The sequence below is a fragment of the Protopterus annectens genome, chromosome 6.part1 (assembly GCF_019279795.1).
Source record: "Protopterus annectens isolate FY-2018-M chromosome 6.part1, PAN1.0, whole genome shotgun sequence".
Taxonomy (NCBI): Eukaryota; Metazoa; Chordata; order Ceratodontiformes; family Protopteridae; genus Protopterus; species Protopterus annectens.
In genome coordinates, this window is record NC_056738.1 from 519,956,034 (window position 1) to 519,977,739 (window position 21,706).

At 39.4% G+C, this 21,706-nt stretch overlaps 1 protein-coding gene across 1 annotated transcript in view; it reads left to right on the top strand.

Moving 5' to 3' along the window:
- NBEAL1 (neurobeachin like 1) overlaps window positions 1–21,706 on the top strand; it is a 2,263,075-nt gene that overhangs the window by 1,369,842 nt on the left and 871,527 nt on the right. Inside the window, exon 37 of the mRNA XM_044075407.1 lies at window positions 1,906–2,030. Coding sequence (XP_043931342.1) covers window positions 1,906–2,030 — 125 coding nt within the window. The remainder of the gene's footprint in view (window positions 1–1,905; window positions 2,031–21,706) is intronic.

Consider the following 21,706-nt stretch of genomic DNA (forward strand, 5'->3'; position numbering starts at 1 on the left):
AAATTTTGTTAATGACATGAATTCCGGCAATGAATTTATGAGATTCGCTGGGAAATATTCACCTCATAAAATTAAATTTTTGGATATACTATTTGTATTGCTGATGATGGGTGCATACACACTGACAGATATACCAAAGAGTGCTATCAGCCTTCTTACTTACATAGGGCCAGTATGCTCCCTAGCCACATATTTGATAATATCATAAAGGGGCAGGCGATATGCTTGTCCAGGCTGACTGATAGGGATGACAACTGGCACTCAGAGATTGATAGGCTGAAGAATGACTTCACCAGGAGAGCGTATGGGATAGATGAGATCCATAAGATAAGCATGGATGTAACAGCCATGCGGACTACTAGAGCCAGACCATACTTCTCAAAACCCACTTGGTATGATAAAGCTTCCACTATGATGAATAATCAAGTTCCATTTATTTTTGCATATACAAGACCCAATGAGGCAATAATGAATATCTTAAGGAAGAACTGGCAAATGCTTCAGACTGATGCCCAGATTGCTCGAGTAGTGAGCAAACACCCACGTGTACAGTATAAGAACATGAGGAATCTTAAACGTAGGTTATGTTATCGTACTTTGAATTGAGGTCCCAATATGCCAACAATACAGAGTACAGTTAAGTGTGGACATTATAATTTCTGTGAACACATTTTTGAGGGTAATGAGTTTCAGCATCCAGATACAGGGAAAACTTTTATTTTTTTTACAGGAGCTGATTGTAACAGCAGGAATCTTGTATATTTGGCTAGATGTATATGCTGTTTATCATTTTATGTTGGAAAAACCAACAGGAGTTACATGAATGCATCAGAGACCATCTTTATTGTTACAAGAGGGAGCATACCTATAGTGCTATAGCAAAACATACTTTGACAATGGGTGAAGTACATCAGTTTAAATATGATGTATTGGAACTGGTTTCAGAAGGTGATAGGTTAGGTGACATCTCTAATAGAACCAAAAATAAGGAGTTGAGATGGATTATTAAGTTGAAAGCAGATTTAGGGAAAGGATTGAATGATCACATAGCCATCACGGCAAGACTGAGGGGCAGGAGCCTGAGGAAACATTAGGCTGTGTTGAGCCTTTTCATACTCAATATATTTTAGCATCATTTTAGTATGTATTTGAACATGCAGTATACACTTCATCTGGATATGCTTAATATGTCTTTAAATTATGTAATATGACTCAATTGGTTAATTTGAATTTTGTGATGTTTAAAAGGAAGTGATGTACTTGTGTTTGTGAGGTCTGAGGAAGCAATTTTATTTGTGAAAGCGCTTACCTTACTATCTGTCGTTCCAATAAATGTATGTTTTTAACTGGCCAGCTTCCTTATTATACCTGCTTTTCTGCTGACGCTTGGAGTTTGGTACTTTTACTTATTTATTTAACATATGGGTATTTTTTTTGTTTGTAATATGTATATATATATATATATATATGTGTGTATATATATATGTACATATATATATATGTATATATATATATATATATATATATATATATATATATATATATATATAGATGTGTGTGTGTGTGTGTGTGTGTGTGTGTATATATATATATATATATATATATATATATATAAGACATTTAATCATCTAAACTTTTGTGTAATGTTCTTATATGTACCGTTAGGTATAAACTACATGATATTGCATGCAATTCTGGTGTTATATGTATGTTTTCTTTTTTTTCTTGAGCATTTCTTCCAGTCCCTTCTGTAAATGGGCCCTCCCCATTAAGGCAATACGTTTTGCAAAGCATAATTGTAGTGGCAATAATAATAATGCTGTTTGTGTAACTCATTTTGTATTAACTTTGATTTTTGGGCAGTCTTGGTTTGTTTCAGCCTACTTGAATCTTACTTTGTTTTAGGTACCATACTCCGATGCATTGGAAATTGTCCAGTGTTGAAAACTTCTCCCGTATGAGACTCAAGCTAATCCCAAATTATAACTTTGACCCCCACCTTGAAGCCAGTGCACAAAGGGACAACCTTGGTAAGCAGAATAGAGTTTTTTACTGTTCTTTAAATTAATGTTTTTTTTTTCAAAATATTGAATGCCTTTTTGTTTTTGGCCATTAGGTATATCATTGTCATCTCTCCAGCATATTGCTTGAACACCTCAATCTGAAATAAAACTATTCACTTTAAGAACCCACTATAAAATTAATATTGGAATTTATATTTATGTTGAGCATTAATATCGTGATGCTACTGTTTCTTTCCTTATTTACTTTCTGTTCATTAATTGCTGTTTTGCTTTACTGCATAATGTCATACTGTTTCTGAGTTGGCCTTAGAGCCCCATGGCTATAGTTTATTACAGGTGAAACCGTGTGTCATATGTACCCTTTATCAGTATTCAGAAAAGAAGCTAGTTCTTTATACTTGGATTTTTCCTGGTTTATTCAGTATAGGATGCTGCTGCCTTTCTTCCTGGAAGCAAATGCCAGTTAAAAGTTAATTTAAAAATAAGTGAACAAAGCACGTCAAAACTAAAAACATCAACTGGCTAATGGTTGGGGGGGGTGTTATTTCACACTCTCCATGACTCTATCTTTAATAATAACAAGGACATCTGGAAACAATGCTTTACTTTAGACTGTGCCAGTAGGAGAGCTACAAATGATTGTATGTCTGAAGAAATAAGAGTTTAATCAGGATCAGCGATCTAGCACTCAACAAATGTTACATTGAGGAACAAGCCAGTCCTTTGGCATAGAAGAATACAGCCCAGGTGACCTGGGTTTGATTATTGGCCTGAGCGTCTGATGTACTGGTAGGGGAGGATGGGTTGGAGAAGTGCTCTTGTGTGCATATTGTGGTGTTTCACTTGTGATGTTTTGGGACATGCATGAGGTAGGTGCTGTCTTTGGGGAGGCAGGGCATTAGTTGAGTTGGCATGGAGGTGGATCATTATACACAGCCATTCCATATTTATCCCTAGATGCATACTGGTGCACACAAAGGGAGGAAATTAGGTCCATTTCCGAGCAGCAGTATGACACTACCCAATGTGTGTAAATCTCTGAGCAGCCCAGATTAAGGTCAGAGTTATTCTAGCAGGAGGCAAGTCATGTTTGATATATCCAGTGAATGTGGAGAAGGTCACCAAGGGCAGCTGATGGTCAGCTTTGGGAAGCAAAAAAAAAAAAAAAAAAAAATCTTTCATTATGGATTAAATCTGTTTCAAGCCAACAAGATTTGATTTTGTGCAAGGTAATGGAAGATGCTTTTTAAATTAAGTGACATTCTGATTTTTTGTCTTGCCAATCCCATTGTAAAAATTATTTCTGACAAGTCAGTAACTTGAAATGTTTTGATGTGATCACTCAGAACATATGCATTTATTACTATGAATTGCCTGTCAGACCCATCCTGGCGGGTTTTTTTGAGTTTCCTGTGTGTCTGCTTTATACAAATATTTTGTTTGCTGGTGTGCTGTTTTTTTTTTTCCCTCAACATTATCTTTAGTCCCCAAAGGGTGCTGTGACCATGTCACCATCAACCTTTGCAATGATGACACCTTTGTTCCAACAGTCATCTAGCTTCACTTCCCCCAGATTGGTGCTGCCTGCTCAGTTGTTTTTATTATTATTTTTTTTTTTGGTTGTCACTGTTGATCACATCCTTCTTGACTACCCTATTGATCCATTCTTTACCCCTTGGTGACAGCCCTACTGCTTGTTAGTCCTTTAAGATCAAGGATCGGGCAAAAAGGGAGCAGGGCCTTTAGTTGTATGAAGGAGTGAGGTTTTATGTTGATTTTACCTCCCACTCTACCTGCCTGGAACATGCTCACTGGGATGACTTGCAGTGGTTTATGTGTTTCTTGCCTCTGCATGCTATAATGAAAGTGAAGCACACGTCCCACCTTCTCATTCCCCTCTCACCCTGTCTGGCTGTTATAATGTGGGGTCCTAATAGAACCTGGCTGCCTGAGTTGCAATCAGGTCTCTGTCCCTCTACAACATAGAGATTAGATGGTGCTGCCTACTTAGTGGTCAGGACTTAATTTTTCTCATTCTGAGGAGCTACAAATGTTTGTGGTAGTGTAGTGTTATCCATTACTATTCATTATGGGATTTTTTTTTCTTTGTTTGCCGTACGTCCCTCATTCTCAAAGCTGACATGTACTGCTGATTCAAGGCCTGCAGTGCTACTCTGAGGATATTACCATGCTACCATGTGTATATCATTTCCAGCTACAGAGTAACAGCTCGACTTGAGAAGCTAAGTAAATGCTGTGATCTCTGTGCTTTTTTTGTCATTCATCTGCCCTTTGCTAATTGTTACTAGAGCCATTGTCTTTACTCTCCCTGTTCCAAAATGGATAAAAAGACATTGTCTGGTCATTCATACCTTCAGTAACTGGCTTCTGAAGTGTCCAGGTTGCTAGTTGATCCTGTTCTGTTGTTGCTATAATGGAGACTTTTCCTCTCTTTCCTGTAGCTGGCTTACTTGCTTGTGTGTTCACTTATAAAAGAGTTGCATTAACGAACTAAATTATGGGGGTGGTTCAAAAGTAAATGCATAGTAAGTTATACTAGAAATGGTAATTTCTTCAGTGTTTTCAGTTATGTTCCACAGTTGTTAAAACACAGTGATTAATTAAAAATCCTTCTACATGTATCAACAGCATACATCCTATGTTATCAAAGATAAGAGCAAAATGTATTTATCACTTAGAATTGGCTTTTTTATTTTGTATCCTTTTCTTTCTCTACATCCACTGACCTGGCCTGTTTCAATGTACTGACTGACCTCGTTTATTGTGTAATGCATTGAAAGCCATTCATAATGTGCTGACATCCAAGTGCAACTCTACTCTCTCTTGTGGACAACATGCAGACCCACCATAGAGAAGGCCTGCTTATGCCTTTTATGCCACTGTTTATGTACATACTTCCACACGCATGCTGTCACACGTTAAAATGTGTGGACATTCTGCAGTTCAGAGCTAAGTGTGCCTCTCAGACCCGTACCACAGTATGTACACTCTCACACCTGTTCAACAAATTCCAAGATAGTAACAGACAGGACCAACCCCACCTCCCAGAATTGAGTCAGCTAATGATTGCCACTGGCTCCTATCTTTCCCAGCCATTTTCTTTATAACCTAAATTGGCTTAATCACAGTCAAGGCTTTACCTCTCTGTGACTTGTAGTCATTGCACTGTGTCATACTCAGTGAGATTGTATTAGATTCACCTGTGTAACCAGCAAACAGTTGATAATCAGAAACCAGCAAACCCTTACTTTGATCAGTTGAGAATACCACTGAAAATCTCTCAATGCTCCAACCAGTGATTCCTTAGAGAACTTGAAGATGACCATTGCAAAATCTGAATGAGTATTTCTGCCTTAGTTAAATTAATTAATACATTATGGACATTAGTAAATTTCTGTGTGAAAACTTGTTGAATTTTCAGCATTGAATTAATTGCGTGAAAACATAACTACATTTAGTTAAGCTTTATGAAAGTGCTTTTAACTTGCTCAGGAAATCAGTTATTCATGCTTTTAATAATGCACTTGGTTATAACCATATTCCATTTTCTGTTACTTCATTTGGTTCATAACTTATTATGGTCACTTTTGTAGTCCTCATCTAAGGAATATCTTGCCTGCAGCAGGTAGCCTGACTGAATTCCACAGATGTAATTCTCCGGTGGCTTTGGCTCATGCCCTGCCACTCAGATGTCAGTAGTAAAATAGAGGTGTCAGCCAATGCCATTTTTTTTCCAAACAACTTTATTGAATTATCACTTGTGACTTAGGCAAATTTACATTCATATAAAAGTAGTCACACTGTAATTAACAGAAACATTTTACTTCACATATATTGCTATATGTCCTATAACCTAAGCAACATTAGTTGAATTATTCAATTCCTGCCTTTTTTTAAGCAAGATGCATCTTTATTAAAACATCACTTACTACATAGGCAATCATACATTTATACAAATGAAAACAAGCCACACTGACACAATCCTAGTTCCAAGCATTTTACATCACACGCATACTGACACACTCCCAGTTGCAAACATTATGTATGACTTACAATCTACCTCATTTAATTCCTGCCACCTTTTAAATCTCATTCCTTTCTTGTATGTATTGTTCCCACGATTCCCATTTTTTTCCTATGTAGTTTTCTACTACCCTTTTTTAAAGATCTCAATTCCAGTTGTTTTATCTCTGTTACTATATTCACTACTTCTAGTGTAGTTGGTTTATATTTTGATTTCCATTTTCTATTAATTGTTTTTTTAGCATCAACCGTTATTACACACAGCAAGGCCTTACCATGCCTAGGAAATTCTGATTCTGTATCATAGCTCAGAAAAATCATCTCCCTTGTCATACCAATCTGCCCAAACAGCATCTCTGACAGTGCACCCCGCAGGGAATTATTAAAGTCCTCCAATTTATCGCATTTCCAGAAAATATGTTCCCCAATTACTTCTTTCTTCCCCATCACACCTCCAACATTTGCTGTCTGCCTGAAGAAAAATTCTCTGAAGTCTACTTGGGGTATAGAAATATCTATGCAAACATTTTTAGGCAAAAATCCTAAATCTTCTAGATTTTGTTGCATAATTGGGAGACATACATATATCCTCTCATTGTTTCTTTGTGAATTGCTTATCAGTCTCCCTTTCCAATCCTTTCTAACCTCCTGTGATTGATTCTTATAGTTATTTTGCAATATTGTATATGCTCTACTAATTGTTCCTTTTTTAGTGGCAGCTTTTGTTCTATATTCTACTAAAAACTCTACCAGTGATGGTCTTTCATTTAGGACACCCCCATTTTCTCTTTGCCTATACTCTGATGTCAATCCCTAATAGGGTAGGTAATCTCTAACCTGCACTCCAAATAAATTATCTACATCTTCCCATTCTATCATCTTTCCCTCTCTAGTTATTTGCTCCCAATACCTTGGTTCCTTTGCCAGTTTTCTCCAGTAAATTCCAGGATATCTGTCTTTAAAGGCCTACATCCACAATCCCAGTCTCTCCTAGTTTCTTGAGCTGCCCCCCCCCTCGTTTCATCATCATCCCTTTCCACTTTGAACTTTAGTTTCCTACATGTGCTCTGTATAGGAGTCTTAGCTGTGTAGCTCTGAAATACCCCTTCAAATTGGGTAAATCCAATCTGCCTGTTCTACTGGAAGAAGTAGCTTATCCCACTTGACTCTTGCTGTCTTCCCCTCACAGATAGTCCTTCAGCTCTTTATTAATTGCTAACCACAAGTTCTCCTCTGGTTGATAAAAATACGAGTGAGCTGTGCACAAGACTGAAGGGACTAAAAACATTTTAACTGCTTGCATCTTATTATCCATATCCCTACATCAAATCTTCCATTTTCACAGATTTTGTATTATCTTTTGTTTAGTCTATTCTCACACATCCTTAGCTGCCACACTAGAATCACTTTTAGCCCATATTCCTAAACACTTCATTTTATCATGTCTCCATAAATAAGGATATTCCTGAACCAATTTGTTTGTGGGTACATAATTTACTGCTATTCCCTTTCTTTTAGCTTCATTAATTTTGTATCCTGAAAAGATCTGAAACTGTCTCGAAATGTTCCACAACACTGCAATGTCTCTTTCTGCTTTTGTCAGGTATAAAATACTATCATTTGCAAATAAAGCCAGCTTTTCTTGAGTATAATACTAATTATATCCGTGAATTTCTGAGTCCCTTATTTTCTTTGCCAATGGTTCTAAACATAATGCAAATAATAAAGGGAAAGAAGACACCCCGCCTGGTTCCCTTACTCAAGAAGAAGTTATCAGAGAGGGCCCCACACACTTAAATTTTCACCTCCAAACCCTCATATATCCTCCTAGTCAACCTTATAATTTTTTCAGGAAATGCAAATGCTTCCATTGCCTGTAAAGTCCCAGCTTACTTTGTCAAATGGTTTCTCTGCATCCTTACCCACCACCAACAATGGTATTTTCTTACATTTTGCTTCCCTCTGGATCATATGCTGGATCTGATGAATCTTTACCCTCTTTAGGTATTGCAACTATCATTGCTTTCTTCCATGACTTTGGTACTTCTCCTCTTAAGATACTGTTAAACAAAACCTTCCAGATCTTTATCAGTTTTTTCCTCCTACTTTCAAACTTCCGCAGGAATACCATCTATTCCTGGGGACTTTCCTGTAGATTGGTTAGACATCACAAGTTTTATCTCATCTTTTCCTATCCAAACCATTAGTAATTGAGCCTCATCTACTTCTAACCTTGGCATACTTTATTCTTCCATAAACATTTCCATTTTTTCTTGATTTTCATATTTCTCTATTTTATAGAGACTTTCATAGAATTTACAAAATATTTCTAATACCTCTACAGGATGTCTTGTTACCCAAATTTGGTTACAGCCCTTTCTACTTTCTATTGCCCGAGTCATTGAGCTAAAAATTTTTGTGCTTAGTGTTATCAAAAAGTTGCATAATAGCAGCCTTTCTAAACTTGTGCATATTATCGAGGTAATCCTTTATTTTCTGTGTGACATGCTGCACTTAATCCTCCTCTTGTTCTGAGATTCCCCCATTCTGCAATACTTCAACATTTGTCAGTCCCACAAAATAATTCTTGTTACTTCTTAACCATAGCTCCCTTTCTTTTATTTCCACCCTATTTTTAAACTCCACTTAATTTTATCCTACTCTGTAGCTATATTTTCAGAAGAAATTTCTATCTTCTCTAACAGCTCCTGAATCATATCCAGTATCCATTCTTTAAATTCCTCTCTTTTCAACAGATAGGTGGAAAGGCACCAATGTCTCATTTTTATTTCATTACCTTGTGTTTATATTTCAGATATTTTTAGCACGTGATCTGAACTGTTTATTGGGTGAGTATTAAGACCTTCGATTAAATGCACATGTTCCTGTGAAATGTAAATTCTGTCTAGCCTAACCCAGATGTATCTTGGGGAGTAATATGTAAATTCAATTTGAACTCCTATTACTGAATTCACATCTTCCATGCTAAATATTTTCATAAATTTCTTCAAAAATCTACCTTCCTTTCTTCTATTCCCCCTTCTGTGCCCCCAAACACATATTCACTCTGCAAATCAAATTCCAGTCCATATCTATAATATTCCTTGCTGAAAACTAGTTATTTCTCCCAGAATTTTCTTAAGCTCCATTATAGCAGTTTTAGTCAGTAGCTCCTTAGTAGTACGAATCTGCCATTATCTTTTTTTAATCTTTTTTTTATTTTATTTTTTTATTCTTTTTTTTGTCTTCTATCCCTATTTCAGCTCCTCTTGCAATTAATATAAGTACTCATCTTTTCTTTTGTCCCAGGTATTCCACTGACTAACCATCCTGATAAGCTTTCTTTATCAAATTCACATGTTCAGTTTTTTCAAAGTGTGTCTCCTGTAACCTAGGATATTTGCACTCTGCATTCTTTTATATAGTTCACTACTCTTTTTTTTTTTTTTTTTTTTTTTTTGCATTTTGTCTATGAGGACATTTACATTTAAAAAAATTACAGAAAACATCATTGTATTAAAAAGTTGGTATTCCCACCTTTTATGTACAACACCTTTTTTGTTAAATGTCTAGTTCCAGCTTTTGTATTACATGCATACACTCCTTGCCAGGTTGAACTTTTATACAGTTGTTTTTTATCATATCCATTTGAGCCTATGTCACATCTTGTAAAACTTTTTGTTTTATTGAAAGCTGTCAAGCAAAAAAAAAAAAAAAAAACAAACACACCCCCAATACCCATAAAAACCTATTAACTTAATACTAATGCACAAAACTATGAACCCCTTCAAATATTGAAGTTTTACCCTCCTTATAGGAACAAAAGTCCCAAACTGATAGCCACACTTACTGACTTGAGTTAACGTAAAAGAAAGGTTATCTATGCTAAGATGCATGATGCAGCCAGTGCTTCTACTAAATGCAATAGGCTTTGTCTTATCTTTATAGATCTTCCAGCTGGGAAAACCCCTGAATGTTTTAAGAGAACATTATCTCCTATCCACTTTCTTTTTATTCCCCCTCAGCCAATCACACTCTACCATGCTGTAGCCAATTTCTCTTTATTAGATTATTTCCATGGAGACATGAGAACCAGGTAGCCAGTTTGTCTTTTATCAGATTGTTTCCATGGAAAAATGAAGACCAGCTGCCGAATTGTTATTGAGCATGCATGTATTTGCTAGAAAAAAGCCTCATAATATTCAATGTTCTTTTTTCATTTGCTTACTCTTTCTTAAAACTTGTTACTAAATCAATGTAAGATCTTTGTCATTCCTCCATGGAAGAATGAGAAAAAGCACATTCATTTTAATTTTATCATGCTTTTTAACAATGTTTTTATACAGTGCAGCGCCTGTATTTCTTAAAATTGAACAAGAAGAGAGAGAGAAGGGAGAAAGAAAAGAACAGCAGCACCTGTTTACAATTCCCATGACACTTAAAATAACTGAAAATACTTTTTATGGCATGTAAAGAGAACCACATGCTGCAAAATTAGTAGTATTTAAGAAAAAAATCTTTACTTACAGTTAACTTTCTCCCTCCTCTTCCCCAGCCCAGAGCACTTTTCCGAACATTAATGATATGAAGTAGGGCATAAGCTTTACAGTCCCCCACAAGTCCAACAAATTCTGAAAAAGTCCAATATTTCCAGATTTTCTTGTTCTGTGAAATTTCACAAATATAATTATTGCATTGTAATCCCATATTAAGTTAATGGTTTTGTTACTGTTCATCTCCGAAATCCTGTCTGTGCTTCATTTCCAATGTACTCTTGATTTTTCTAGTCAACTTTCATGTTCCCTTCCTTCTCTCCAACATTTTCTGTTGAACATTTTGAAAATGTTTCACAAGTACAGTCCCTCTTTGGTCTTCATTACCAGAAGAACAAGAAGCAGAATCTCCTGTTTCACAGCTTACTTTTTGTTGGATAAATGTTTGTATTTCCTCCTTAGCATGTACTTCATCAAAAATAATTTTGTCCCTCAATTGAAGAATACCTTGAAGAAAGCTAGGTATAGCAGTTTGAATCTCACACCTGCATCTCGACATTCCCTGAATAGTGGAATACATTTGCTCCTTTGCTTTCTGGTATACAATGAGTAATCATTTTCTACAAATACTCTGCTGTCTCTCACGTTTAATATTTTGCCCTTCTGCCACAGTTTTGTCAGAATCAACTTCTGGTAGGATTGCATCTTTATTATTAAAGGTCTAGGTTGCTTTCTTATAGCCACGTTTGGGGCATACACACAATGTGCCCTTTCAGCTAACAACTCCTGCTATGGAATACCAGTCCTCTTGCTTATTTGTGCATTCATAAAATTAATGCAGTGTGTTCCTTCCAGCTTCTCTGGTGTAGCTGAAAATCTCAGGTTTTCCCTACATGATCTGTTGTTTAATTCTATTATTTTTTGAAACGTGTCTTGCTGAGCAGTCTCATATTCACCCAGCTGTTTAATTCTGTTATTTTTTGAAACATGTCTTGCTGAGCAGTCTCATATTCACCCAGCCTTTTCTTCATTTCGACCTCTGATTTTTGCAGCTTTATCATCTCATCTGAATATCTGTTTAAAGCTTCCATTTTTGCCAGCCTTTTGTTTGTGTTGATATACTCCATCAGTGTTGTGTTCATTAACCAGGTCTGTATGCGGTTTTCTTATATCTTCCTGTAGGTTATTGGAAGTCATGTCTTAAGGTTGCATTGCTTTTTGCTGAACAGCTGCAGAACTTTCCCCAGTCAGTGTTTCTTCCTCACTTTTTATAGCTGATTTTTTCCCAGGTCTTCTGTGTTTCTTTATTCCTAGCATCCAGGCAGTGCACTTAATAGCCAGTTACTGAAATTTACCCATAACCACAAGTCTACTGGCCTTCTCTGCAAAGTTTCTGTTTTCACACTGGCAGAGCTAGAAATAAGCTGTTACTCAGTCTACAGCCATCTTGGAAGTCTTCAGCCAATGCCACTTTCAGGTCGGTCTTGCCATTGTAACCTATAGATGTGAAGTTTTCTCTACTGATAGGTTTGGAACCGATCCTCGGTTCCGACTTGGCCGTTTACACAAGCTTGAGGTCTTCAACTAGCTTATAGCTTATTCCCTATCCCATGATGCTCTAGTTCCTTCCCCACATCTCGTTAGCTGCTGAAACAGATCGTGTGATTCTCCTAGCAATGGAAAAGTGGAGTAGGTTTTTTTCTTCTACATTTTGACTATCTTTAAAGTAATTAGCTTATGTTAGTAGTCTGCAGTGTGTTTTTTCATAGAGTGCATATGCTTTTGACTTGCTAGTTAGTGAATTTTGATATTTTTTCTGGCCACTTTGTATTTGGGCCAACATACTCCCTATCCCTTTTTCGCCAAAGTAGATTTTACTTGCCTTGAAAGTTGCTAAATCTTATTTAAGGATTTATCTAGGTTATAACTTAATGATAGTCTTTTTTCAGTGTGTGCTTGTGATAATACTGTCTGTTCCATGTAAAAGTCACAATTGTTTTTGTGTGTGTGTGTGTGTGTGTGTGTGTGTGTGTGTGTATATATATATATATGTGTGTATATATATATATATATATATGTGTGTGTATATATATATATATATATATATATATATATATATATATATATATATATATAGAAATAGGATACATAGGACTGATATTCTTGTTGTGTTTATCTTTGGATAGTTTGCACAGTTATATCCAGCTCATTTAATTTAAAGAGCTGCTACTGCTTAATAGGACTATATTGTGACTAGACCAAGTGTTATTATGTCCAAGCAAAGTAAAGAAGGCAAACCTTCGGGTTTCAAAAAGTGCCCTAAGTGTAACCAAACTGATAGTCACACAGTGTGTGTTTACTGCCTAAGGGCAGTTCACTTACAGGAGTCTTGCGCCATTTGCCACTCCTTTAGCTACAGGGCACTTCATGAGAAAAAAAAGTAAGTTAATTTTAAGAGGACTGGTAAAATCTTCCTTTACAGACGCCCTAGAACAGGGTCAAAGTCCTTAAAAAGTCATCTTCTCCCAACAATCTGACAAGATGATGAGTCCAAAAAGGTCATCCTCCTCCACTTCAGAAGGGTCGGAGCCATTAAAGAAAGCACCAAGGATGTCTTCTCCAACAGTTATCAAAACCTTTTGGTTCCAAGGAACCATGTACTTCGACTCCACTGGTATCAGAGCCATTGGTTCTTCAAGTTAGGAGCTGGTCCCCTGCTGTGGAGCTTGATATCTCCTACATTGAGGTCCCCCCATTACAGAGATACAGCATCCCCAGCTCTGTCACCTTGATCTTCTAGAAGCCTTTCTGATTTTGATGTGGATTGTGTGGTGCAGACACTATTAAGGACACTGGTGCTGGCAAAACTTTGTTAGAACTGACCCAGAGGGCCTCAGAACCAATCAGACCTGTCCCTTCTACTTCAATTCCTCTTCCGACCCGAGGTGCTGGATTGGAGCCAGAATGCGCAGAGCCGATGGTGGTGGAACTGTTGGGACTGAGACCTGCCCCAGGATCTTCGGCTCTGACTGCTCCATTTACTTCGGTGCCATCCGAGGGGTCTAGGAGCTGACATTCATTGATCAGGTCCGAGGAGGAAAATCGAGCCAGGTTTTTTTTGGATCCGATCTTGCTTCTTGGGGCCTTGGCACATGTGAGTTTGGCACATACCTCTGCTTCAGAGCCTACTCCTGTGGTTCCGCGAGGACCTTCCGATTCTTCGGAGCTGGGGATTTCTTCAGATCATGGGTAGGGGGGCTTTCGGGGCCATGAGGAGAACACTGTCTTCAGAGGCAGCCACACCTTCGGGTTCAGCCATTTCTCCCCATAAGGCACCGGTGTCCATCTCAGCGCAACCAATTCCACACAGGCGTAGAGACCCAGAGCCTCAGGCTGCCCCAGTGGGTGAACCCTTCTCTTCCAAAACCTCTCCAGAATACCCCTCTGAAGAGGTCACCCAGAAGGGCGCATACAAGAGGAAGCATTTGGACTCTCCACAGGAGTCAAATCACGGACACAGACCCCGATGAATCAGAAGGGTCTCCACGGTCGCCCTCTGAGGATGGCTTTTTTGCTGACATCCTAGAGATCCTTAAACAGAGAGGCAGCTGGAAGCCCATCACCCCTTCTGATGAGGAGTCTGTTTACCTGAAGACTTTTGGGTCCCAACAACCTTCCACCACTTGAGTGTCTCTGCCTTTCAATGGGCTTATGAATTTAGTTTGTTGAAAGGGATGGGAGTCTCCAGGCACTGTGGAGCCAGTCCCTAGGAGGCCAAATAAATTTATAACTTCCCCTGAAGATAAAGCTTTTTTGACCAAAGGTGTCCCGGTAGATGCAGTGGTGGTGGTGGCAGCCACCAAGAAGGAGTTGTCAGAAACGTCCATTTCTGTTCATCCTCCAAACAAAGATTCATGCATGATGGGCAGATATGGAAAGCCCATGTTTTCTTCAGTGACCTTTACTCTGAGGTCCCTGAACTACCTAACCCACCTCACTAGATTACAAAGAGAGCTCCTTAAAGAGCTTGGAGATGCTCTTCAGGGTTCAGTAGCTGAGGGAATAGCCAACAAGGTTTCATCCCAGCTCTCCACCCTTAACTCTGTAGTGATGTCATCCATAAGGATAGTTTCTTATGGCACCGATAGAGCGAGTAGTTCAGTGGGTTCAGGAATCTCCCTTAGGAGACATACCTGGATGCACTTGTGTAATTTTGTGGAACCCTTGAAGTCATTCTTTATTAACACCCCTTTTGATGGCTCATCTCTGTTCGGGCCTAAGGTCAAAGAGACAATTTACCAGGTGTGAACAGGAAGGGAAAACTCTCTCTGCCATCGGAGTCTGCTTTTCCACCCCTTCTAAACCCTATCCCAAGGGTCAAAATGGGGAAAAGGTGTGGTTTCGGAAATCCCAGAGAGTTTTTCAAGACACACGTGATGAACCTTCCTCCAGGGGCAGAGGAGGAGGTATTAATGGAAGATGCCGGCCACATGGCAGAGGGGGTCCGCAGAATTGGGGAGACCAGGAATCCTTTTTCGGTAAGCACTTTCAGTGCTCCTGAAAGGAGACCCACCTGTCCCACTGTGGAGGCAGTCAAGGGTCGCTTATCTTTGTACCCAGATGCCTCACTAAAAATAACAAAAGACAAGTGGGTGCAAAGCATCATATCCAGAGGCTACTCAGTACCCTTTTCCATGCCACCCCCATAAAGCAAAAAGATCCTGGATGTTCCACCCAGTCACAGGGATCAAACAACCATGGAAATTCAGAAGTTGCTAGAAAAAAAAAAGTCATCCACTCAGTCCCCACAGACCAGATAGGATCCGTGGCTTGCTCAATATTCTTTTTGGTTCCAAAGAAGACAGGAGACTGGAGACTGATATTGGATCTCAGCAGACTGAACAAATCAGTAAAAAAGACAACGTTCCAGATGGTCACATTCACATTACAGTCGATACTTTCCTTCCTGGGAAAAGACAATTGGATGTGCTGTATAGACCTCCAGAATGCATACTGCCATATAAGAATGGACAGGCCAACCAGGAGTTATCTGCGCTTTCGGTTGGGAGCCAGTCATTAACAGTTTCGAGCTCTGCCTTTTGGCCTCACTACAGCCCCCAGAGTGTTCACCAAACTTATGGCAGTGGTCACTGCTCACCTGAGACATTTAGGATTCCAAGTGTTTCCATACCTAGACGACTGGCTTCTAACTGCCACCACCAAGCATCTACTAATACAAGCAAGAGACGCCACCTTACAGCTCTTTGCACATTTAGGGATTACTATAAACTACAAAAAATCTGCTTTATTGCCATCTCAACGTATCTTTATAGGTGCAGATCTAGACACAACTACAATGATGGTAAAGCTTCCAATAGAAAGGATACAGGTCCTTCGAGCACAAGTGTTGGATCTCTGTTGAAAACAAAAACTCAAGCAAGGGAAGCTCTGAAAGTACTAGGCACGATGGCAGCAGTAATCAATGTATTTCCTCTAGCTCGTATGCACATGAGAATTCTACAATAGTTCCTTTTTACACAGTGGTCCATGCAGGAACTCCCAATGTCCCCCCAAATAATACTATCGGAATCTTGCAGAAAATACCTATGTTGGTGGTTTAACTCAGCCCAAGTGACATTAGGCCGACCTTTTATTCCCCAATTCCACTAGGCACGGTGACCACAGATGCTTCCCAGGTAGGATGGGGGGGGATTATCAGGGGAAGAACAGCCCAAGCTACATGGCAAAATCATGAGTCCCACTTGCATATAAATGCCCTAGAGATGAGAGCGGTGCTTCTAGTGTTGCAAGCATTCCAGGACTCTCTCACATTAGGAACTATTGCAATCTAGACAGACCTGTCCATTGTATGGTATATAAACTAATAAGGAGGAACCAAATCTTATCCCCTTTGTCAAGAGACCCTGAGAGTATGGCAGCGGGGAACGGCCTCCCAATGCTTTTTGATAGCAATGCACATCCCAGGGAAATCCAGCATGATAGCGGACAAACTCAGCAGAGAAATATTGTTGTCCCACAAGTGGTCCCTCAAGCAAGAAGTAGTGAAAATGATTTTCCAAAGATGGGGCCAGCCTTGCTGCAATCTCTTTGCCACGCCCACGAATACAAAATGCAGCAGCTACTTTGCCCTAATTCCCCCTCTAGGGAAACCCCCAAGGGATGCACTAGCGCACGATTGGCCCCAAGGTCTCCTCTACACTTTTCCTCCATTTCCATTGATGCCCAAAGTTCTTTAGAAAGCCTGCATATTGGGAAGGACCTTAATACTAATAGCTCCTTACTGGCTTCATCAAATTTGGTTCCCCTTCTTGCGGCCTCATCTTCAGGAGGAACCTTGGATTCTGGACCCAGTGCCAGATCTTCTGATTCACTCCGGGAATTCCTCACCTATCCCTTCAAATCCTCAAGTTGACAGCTTGGCCGCTCCAATTCCAAACATAGCCAGGCTTCAAAATCTTTCATCCGCTGCATGACACATTTTGATATCTTCTCATAAGACATCAACAAGAAAGTTATGTCTTAGCAAATGGAAAAGATGGTCAGTTTGGGCATCAGAGAATCATATTGACCCTTATTCAGCATATATATCTTCTATTCTGGAGTTCTTGACAAAACTTTTTAATGAGGAGGCACCTTCAGCTACTATGAGTTCAAATGGCAGCAATTTCAAATTTTCACTTTGGAAATGATGGACCAAACATTATGTCCAACAGACTAAATAAAGCATTTCTGAGAGGCACTATTCTTTTGAGACCACCTATTAAGCCCCCACTACCACCATGGAATATAAATTTTGTTCTATGTAGGATAATCCCCCCCCCCTTTGAACCTGCATCATCATGAGAATTAAAGTTTTTGACATGGAAAACTATTTTTTAGTAGCTATCACATCAGCTAGGAGGGGATCAGAACTACAGGCGTTCTCGATCAAACCTCCTTACCCTATTGTTCCACAGTGACAGAGTAACACTATGTGCAAACCCATCCTTTCTGCCAAAAGTATGTTCAGAGTCCAACCTAAATCAATCCATAGACCTACCAGTGTTTTTCCCTAAATATGGCAATAAGGCAGAATATATGCTACACCAACTTGATGTCCATAGACAATTACGTTTCTGTTTACACAGAAAAGAGTTTAGAAAGTCTGATCAACTGTTTGTATCATTTTCTGATACCAAGAAAGGTGCACCAGTAGCAAAAAACACCATCTAGGTGGTTATCAGACTGCATCTCATTCATTTATAATTCAGTGAATAAACAACTGCCAAACAAAATAAAGGCTCGTTCTACTATGGCAGTTTCTACTTCTGCGCTTTGTGCCAAATTGCCAATAGATACCATTTGTGCATCGGCAACTTGGGCGATGCCTTATACCTTTCTCACTCATTACAAAGTAGATTTGGTCTCCAGGGACAGGGCCTCCTTTGGATCCACTGTTCTGAAGAATATACTCCAGTGAGTCACCCAAGATTATGGTGTTAGGGATGCTGTCCCATCAGTAGAGAATGAAGGGTGAGATAGGACAACTTCACATAAAGAAGTTATGTAGTTACCATAATGTTCCATGCGAGTTGTCCATCTCACCTTTACTCTTGCATCCCACCCTCCAACCCCAGCCTGTGGCTTCTAGTGGATCAAGAGATGTCTGATTGGCACCTGATTGACTTTGACCCTATTCTGGTCTTCTAAACAGTTGGGATATTTATATATATATATATATAGATATATATATATATATATATATATATATATATATATATAGATATATATATATATATATAGGCAAACAAGATCTGGGAAAGGCACTAGATCATCATGGGATAGGGAATAAGCCACGAGCTAGTTGAAAACATCGAGCTTGTGTAAATGGCCGAGTCAGAACCTAGGATAGGTTCTGAAACCATCAATAGAGAATGAAGGCGAGTTGGACAACTCACATGGAACGTTATGGTAAGTACATTACTTCTTTTTTGATGCTATTCAAGAACATAATATAGTGGTATGGATTTTTTTTTTCCAGAAAGATACGTATCACTTAGAGGAGTTAATTTTCCATCTTTCTTTTTTGTAGCCTTTTTATAGACTAATGTCCACTATTGATTCATATGTGAAAATTGTTACAAAAACAACTACATAGATTGTGGTAAACAGTTTCCTCATAAGGACTTCTTTCGTTTTGTTTGTTTTTCTGCCTTAGCCTGGAGAACAACATGGATGAGTGCATTGCACCAGGTTTATCCCAAGGGTAGTCAGAAAGCCAAGACTCTGAGAAATCCCACCTATAAAGAGGGTGCATGTTTGGTTCAGTATCGGTGTGTTAACAGCTAAGGTCTCCAGGAAACTGCCTGTGAAGGACAAGCACTGAACCTGCTTATGAGGATACAACAGTGAATTCAGTAAAGACCATAAGTTATGAAATAAATGAAGTAATAGCTAAGTGACATGGGAGGACTGTCAGGAGACCAGTGGCAGCTTGAATTAAACCACCGCTTTCCCTAGGTCTGGTGAATTAGGGTTTGGCAAGGCGATTTCGCAGACCCACGTTTCAGAGTCTGTTTAGATGATGCTTCTGGTGTGACTAATACCCAGGCCAATACACCTTCATCTGCTGTCCTGTCCTCCTGGACTGAAGCCATTGATACATCAGCTGGCTTTGAGGTCTTGTAGTTGGTGAAGGAGTGAGCAGTAGTCCTTTCAGCCTAGTTCGTGATGATATTCCCAGAGAACTTGTAGAGACTTTGGTCACCCAACCATTACCTTGGCCCCTTTGTTATCGCCGGAAGTACCAAAAGCCAAACTGGTGCCTGCTAGCTTGCCCCATCTGAGACCAAGTGGATCTTCAGCCCAGTCTATGTCTCAGACTTCTTCCCAGTAACTTTCAGGACTTTAAGTTCACTTGTAGGTAGAAGAAACCAGTGATTCCTGAGATGTTAGTGACCTTTTCCAAGAGAAAATGGGTAAAGCCCTCTCTGGAGGAGGATTCTGATACCCCAGATATACTGGAGAATGGGCTGGCTTATATGGGCAAGCTCCTTCATGCTCCTGTGTATAATTTAAACACCAAGGACACCTTACCATCTGCCTCATCTCCAGACGACCTCTCCTTTGGGACCATGCTTCATAAGAAGCTGGGGGAGTTCCAGTGGAGTTCAGATAATGGCATTAGGAACAGCTAAAATGAAGAGCTCTTATGGGCTTGCTGGAGCAAAGAGACTTAGCTGCTCTTCCAATCACTGATGTCAGGGAAAATGCATTTACTAATGATGTTTGAAGCCAGATTCCCTCCCACCACTATTCCAAGAAAGCCTGACCAGTTCTAGTGAAGCCTGGATTCACACAGATTTTTGTGCATGACCCCTCTGGCTGATCACCTGTGGTGTCCCTAGTGTCCAATAAGGGAACTTCTTCAGTTTCTTCCAGGGACCCCATTTCCAGTGATAGGGAAGAGTTTTTTTTTCCCCAATCTGTTAGGAATCCTACTTATACTATTGCTACCCTGTTGTTTGGAGCCATGAACTGCTATACCCATATTATAAATTACCTGCAGTCCCTACTGGGTAAGGTAAGTTCCAAGGTACAGAGAATTGCTGACCAGGTTCTTAGACAGGTGAGTACATAACCTTTCTGCTTAGGCTGCCAGGTATTCCAGAAATATGAATATGCTGCAGTGGATGCATCATATAGGGCAGCAGCTGCAGGGGACATTTCTTCAAAGATTTGCTTTGCTGAGAACACTGTTGCTACTAGACCGTTTGAAGGCAGAGCTCCTAAATGCAGCCTTGCAAAATGAATGCCTCTTCAAACTCTCTTAAGCAGAGGGTCCGAATGCCTCTTCAGATCTTGTGTTTAAGGTGCCTCCTCAAAACCTGGAGGAAAAAGTTAAGTCTATGCAATCCATTAAAGCAGCTTTTTCACTGTCAGACACCTAATTTCATCAGAAATTACCCAGACATTCTCCAAGAGAAAAGTGGGAGGTCAAGCTACAGGGAAATAGTAACAAGAAAAATCTAGAGAGAAATCTGGGAGCCTTAAGGACAATGAACCTAACACAGAGCAGCCAAAATAACTCACTCCTCAACACCAAACCTCAACTCGCTTCCACCTCTGCCTTCCTAGAGAATAGGAGGGTCTTCCAGGACTACTACTTTAAAGGATGCAAAAGCATATCACAAGACCATTGGATGTTAAACAACCTAAGACAAGGGTACAGATTAAAATTTGTAAGAACACCAGAGTTAAGGATCCCCCTGTAGCTCCAAAAAATCAAATGACCATGGTTTCACATTTGATAAAATAAATGGTAGACCGTGGGACCATAAAGTGAGTACCAAAAGGGAAAGAAAATATGGGATTTTATTCAAGGTTGCTGTTTTTCCCCAGGAAAGAAGATACACAGAGGCCTATTCTGGATCTCTTTCTAGACTAAACAAGTTCCTAATCACTCCAAAATTCAAAATCTGATCCTTGAATCGACCTCTGCTGTCCCCTTAGACCTTCTTAGTCACCTTGAACCTGAAGGATGTCTACTTGCATATTTCCTCTGCTAGAGATTACAGAAGGATCCTAAAAATCTGAATCCAGGGGTAGAATAATTTCCAGTTCATATGCTTGCCATTTGGCCTGTCTGCTGCACCAAGAGCATTTACAAAATGCCTGAAGACAGTGACAAAGGATAATCACATTTACTTTTACCTGGATGACTGCCTTTTAACTAGTAGACTTCTTGGAAGAGATTCAGAGGGCCTTGAATTTATCCAAACATGCCTCCCAACACTGTTCATTTCTCTCAGTCAACCTAAACTCCAGCTAGGAGATTGGTTTTCTTTGGGGCACTGTTGAGCATGGAATTTTAGAAGGCCTTAATCTCAAAGGGTGAGATACTCTCTGTGCCTGTCTTCCTTTGTCCAGTACACACCGAAGATGTATAATACTGCTGCACAGGATTTATTCAGGGTTCTGGGTTACATGGCATCATGCTTTATGATCCCACTGGCATAGCTGCACATTAAGAAATTGCAATGGTACATGAGGAACAGATAGTGTTAACATTCCCAGCCAGTGAAGGTGTTCATCTCTTTCTTAGAAATAAAAATTGACGTAGATACACTTCAGTTTAAGAGTAAC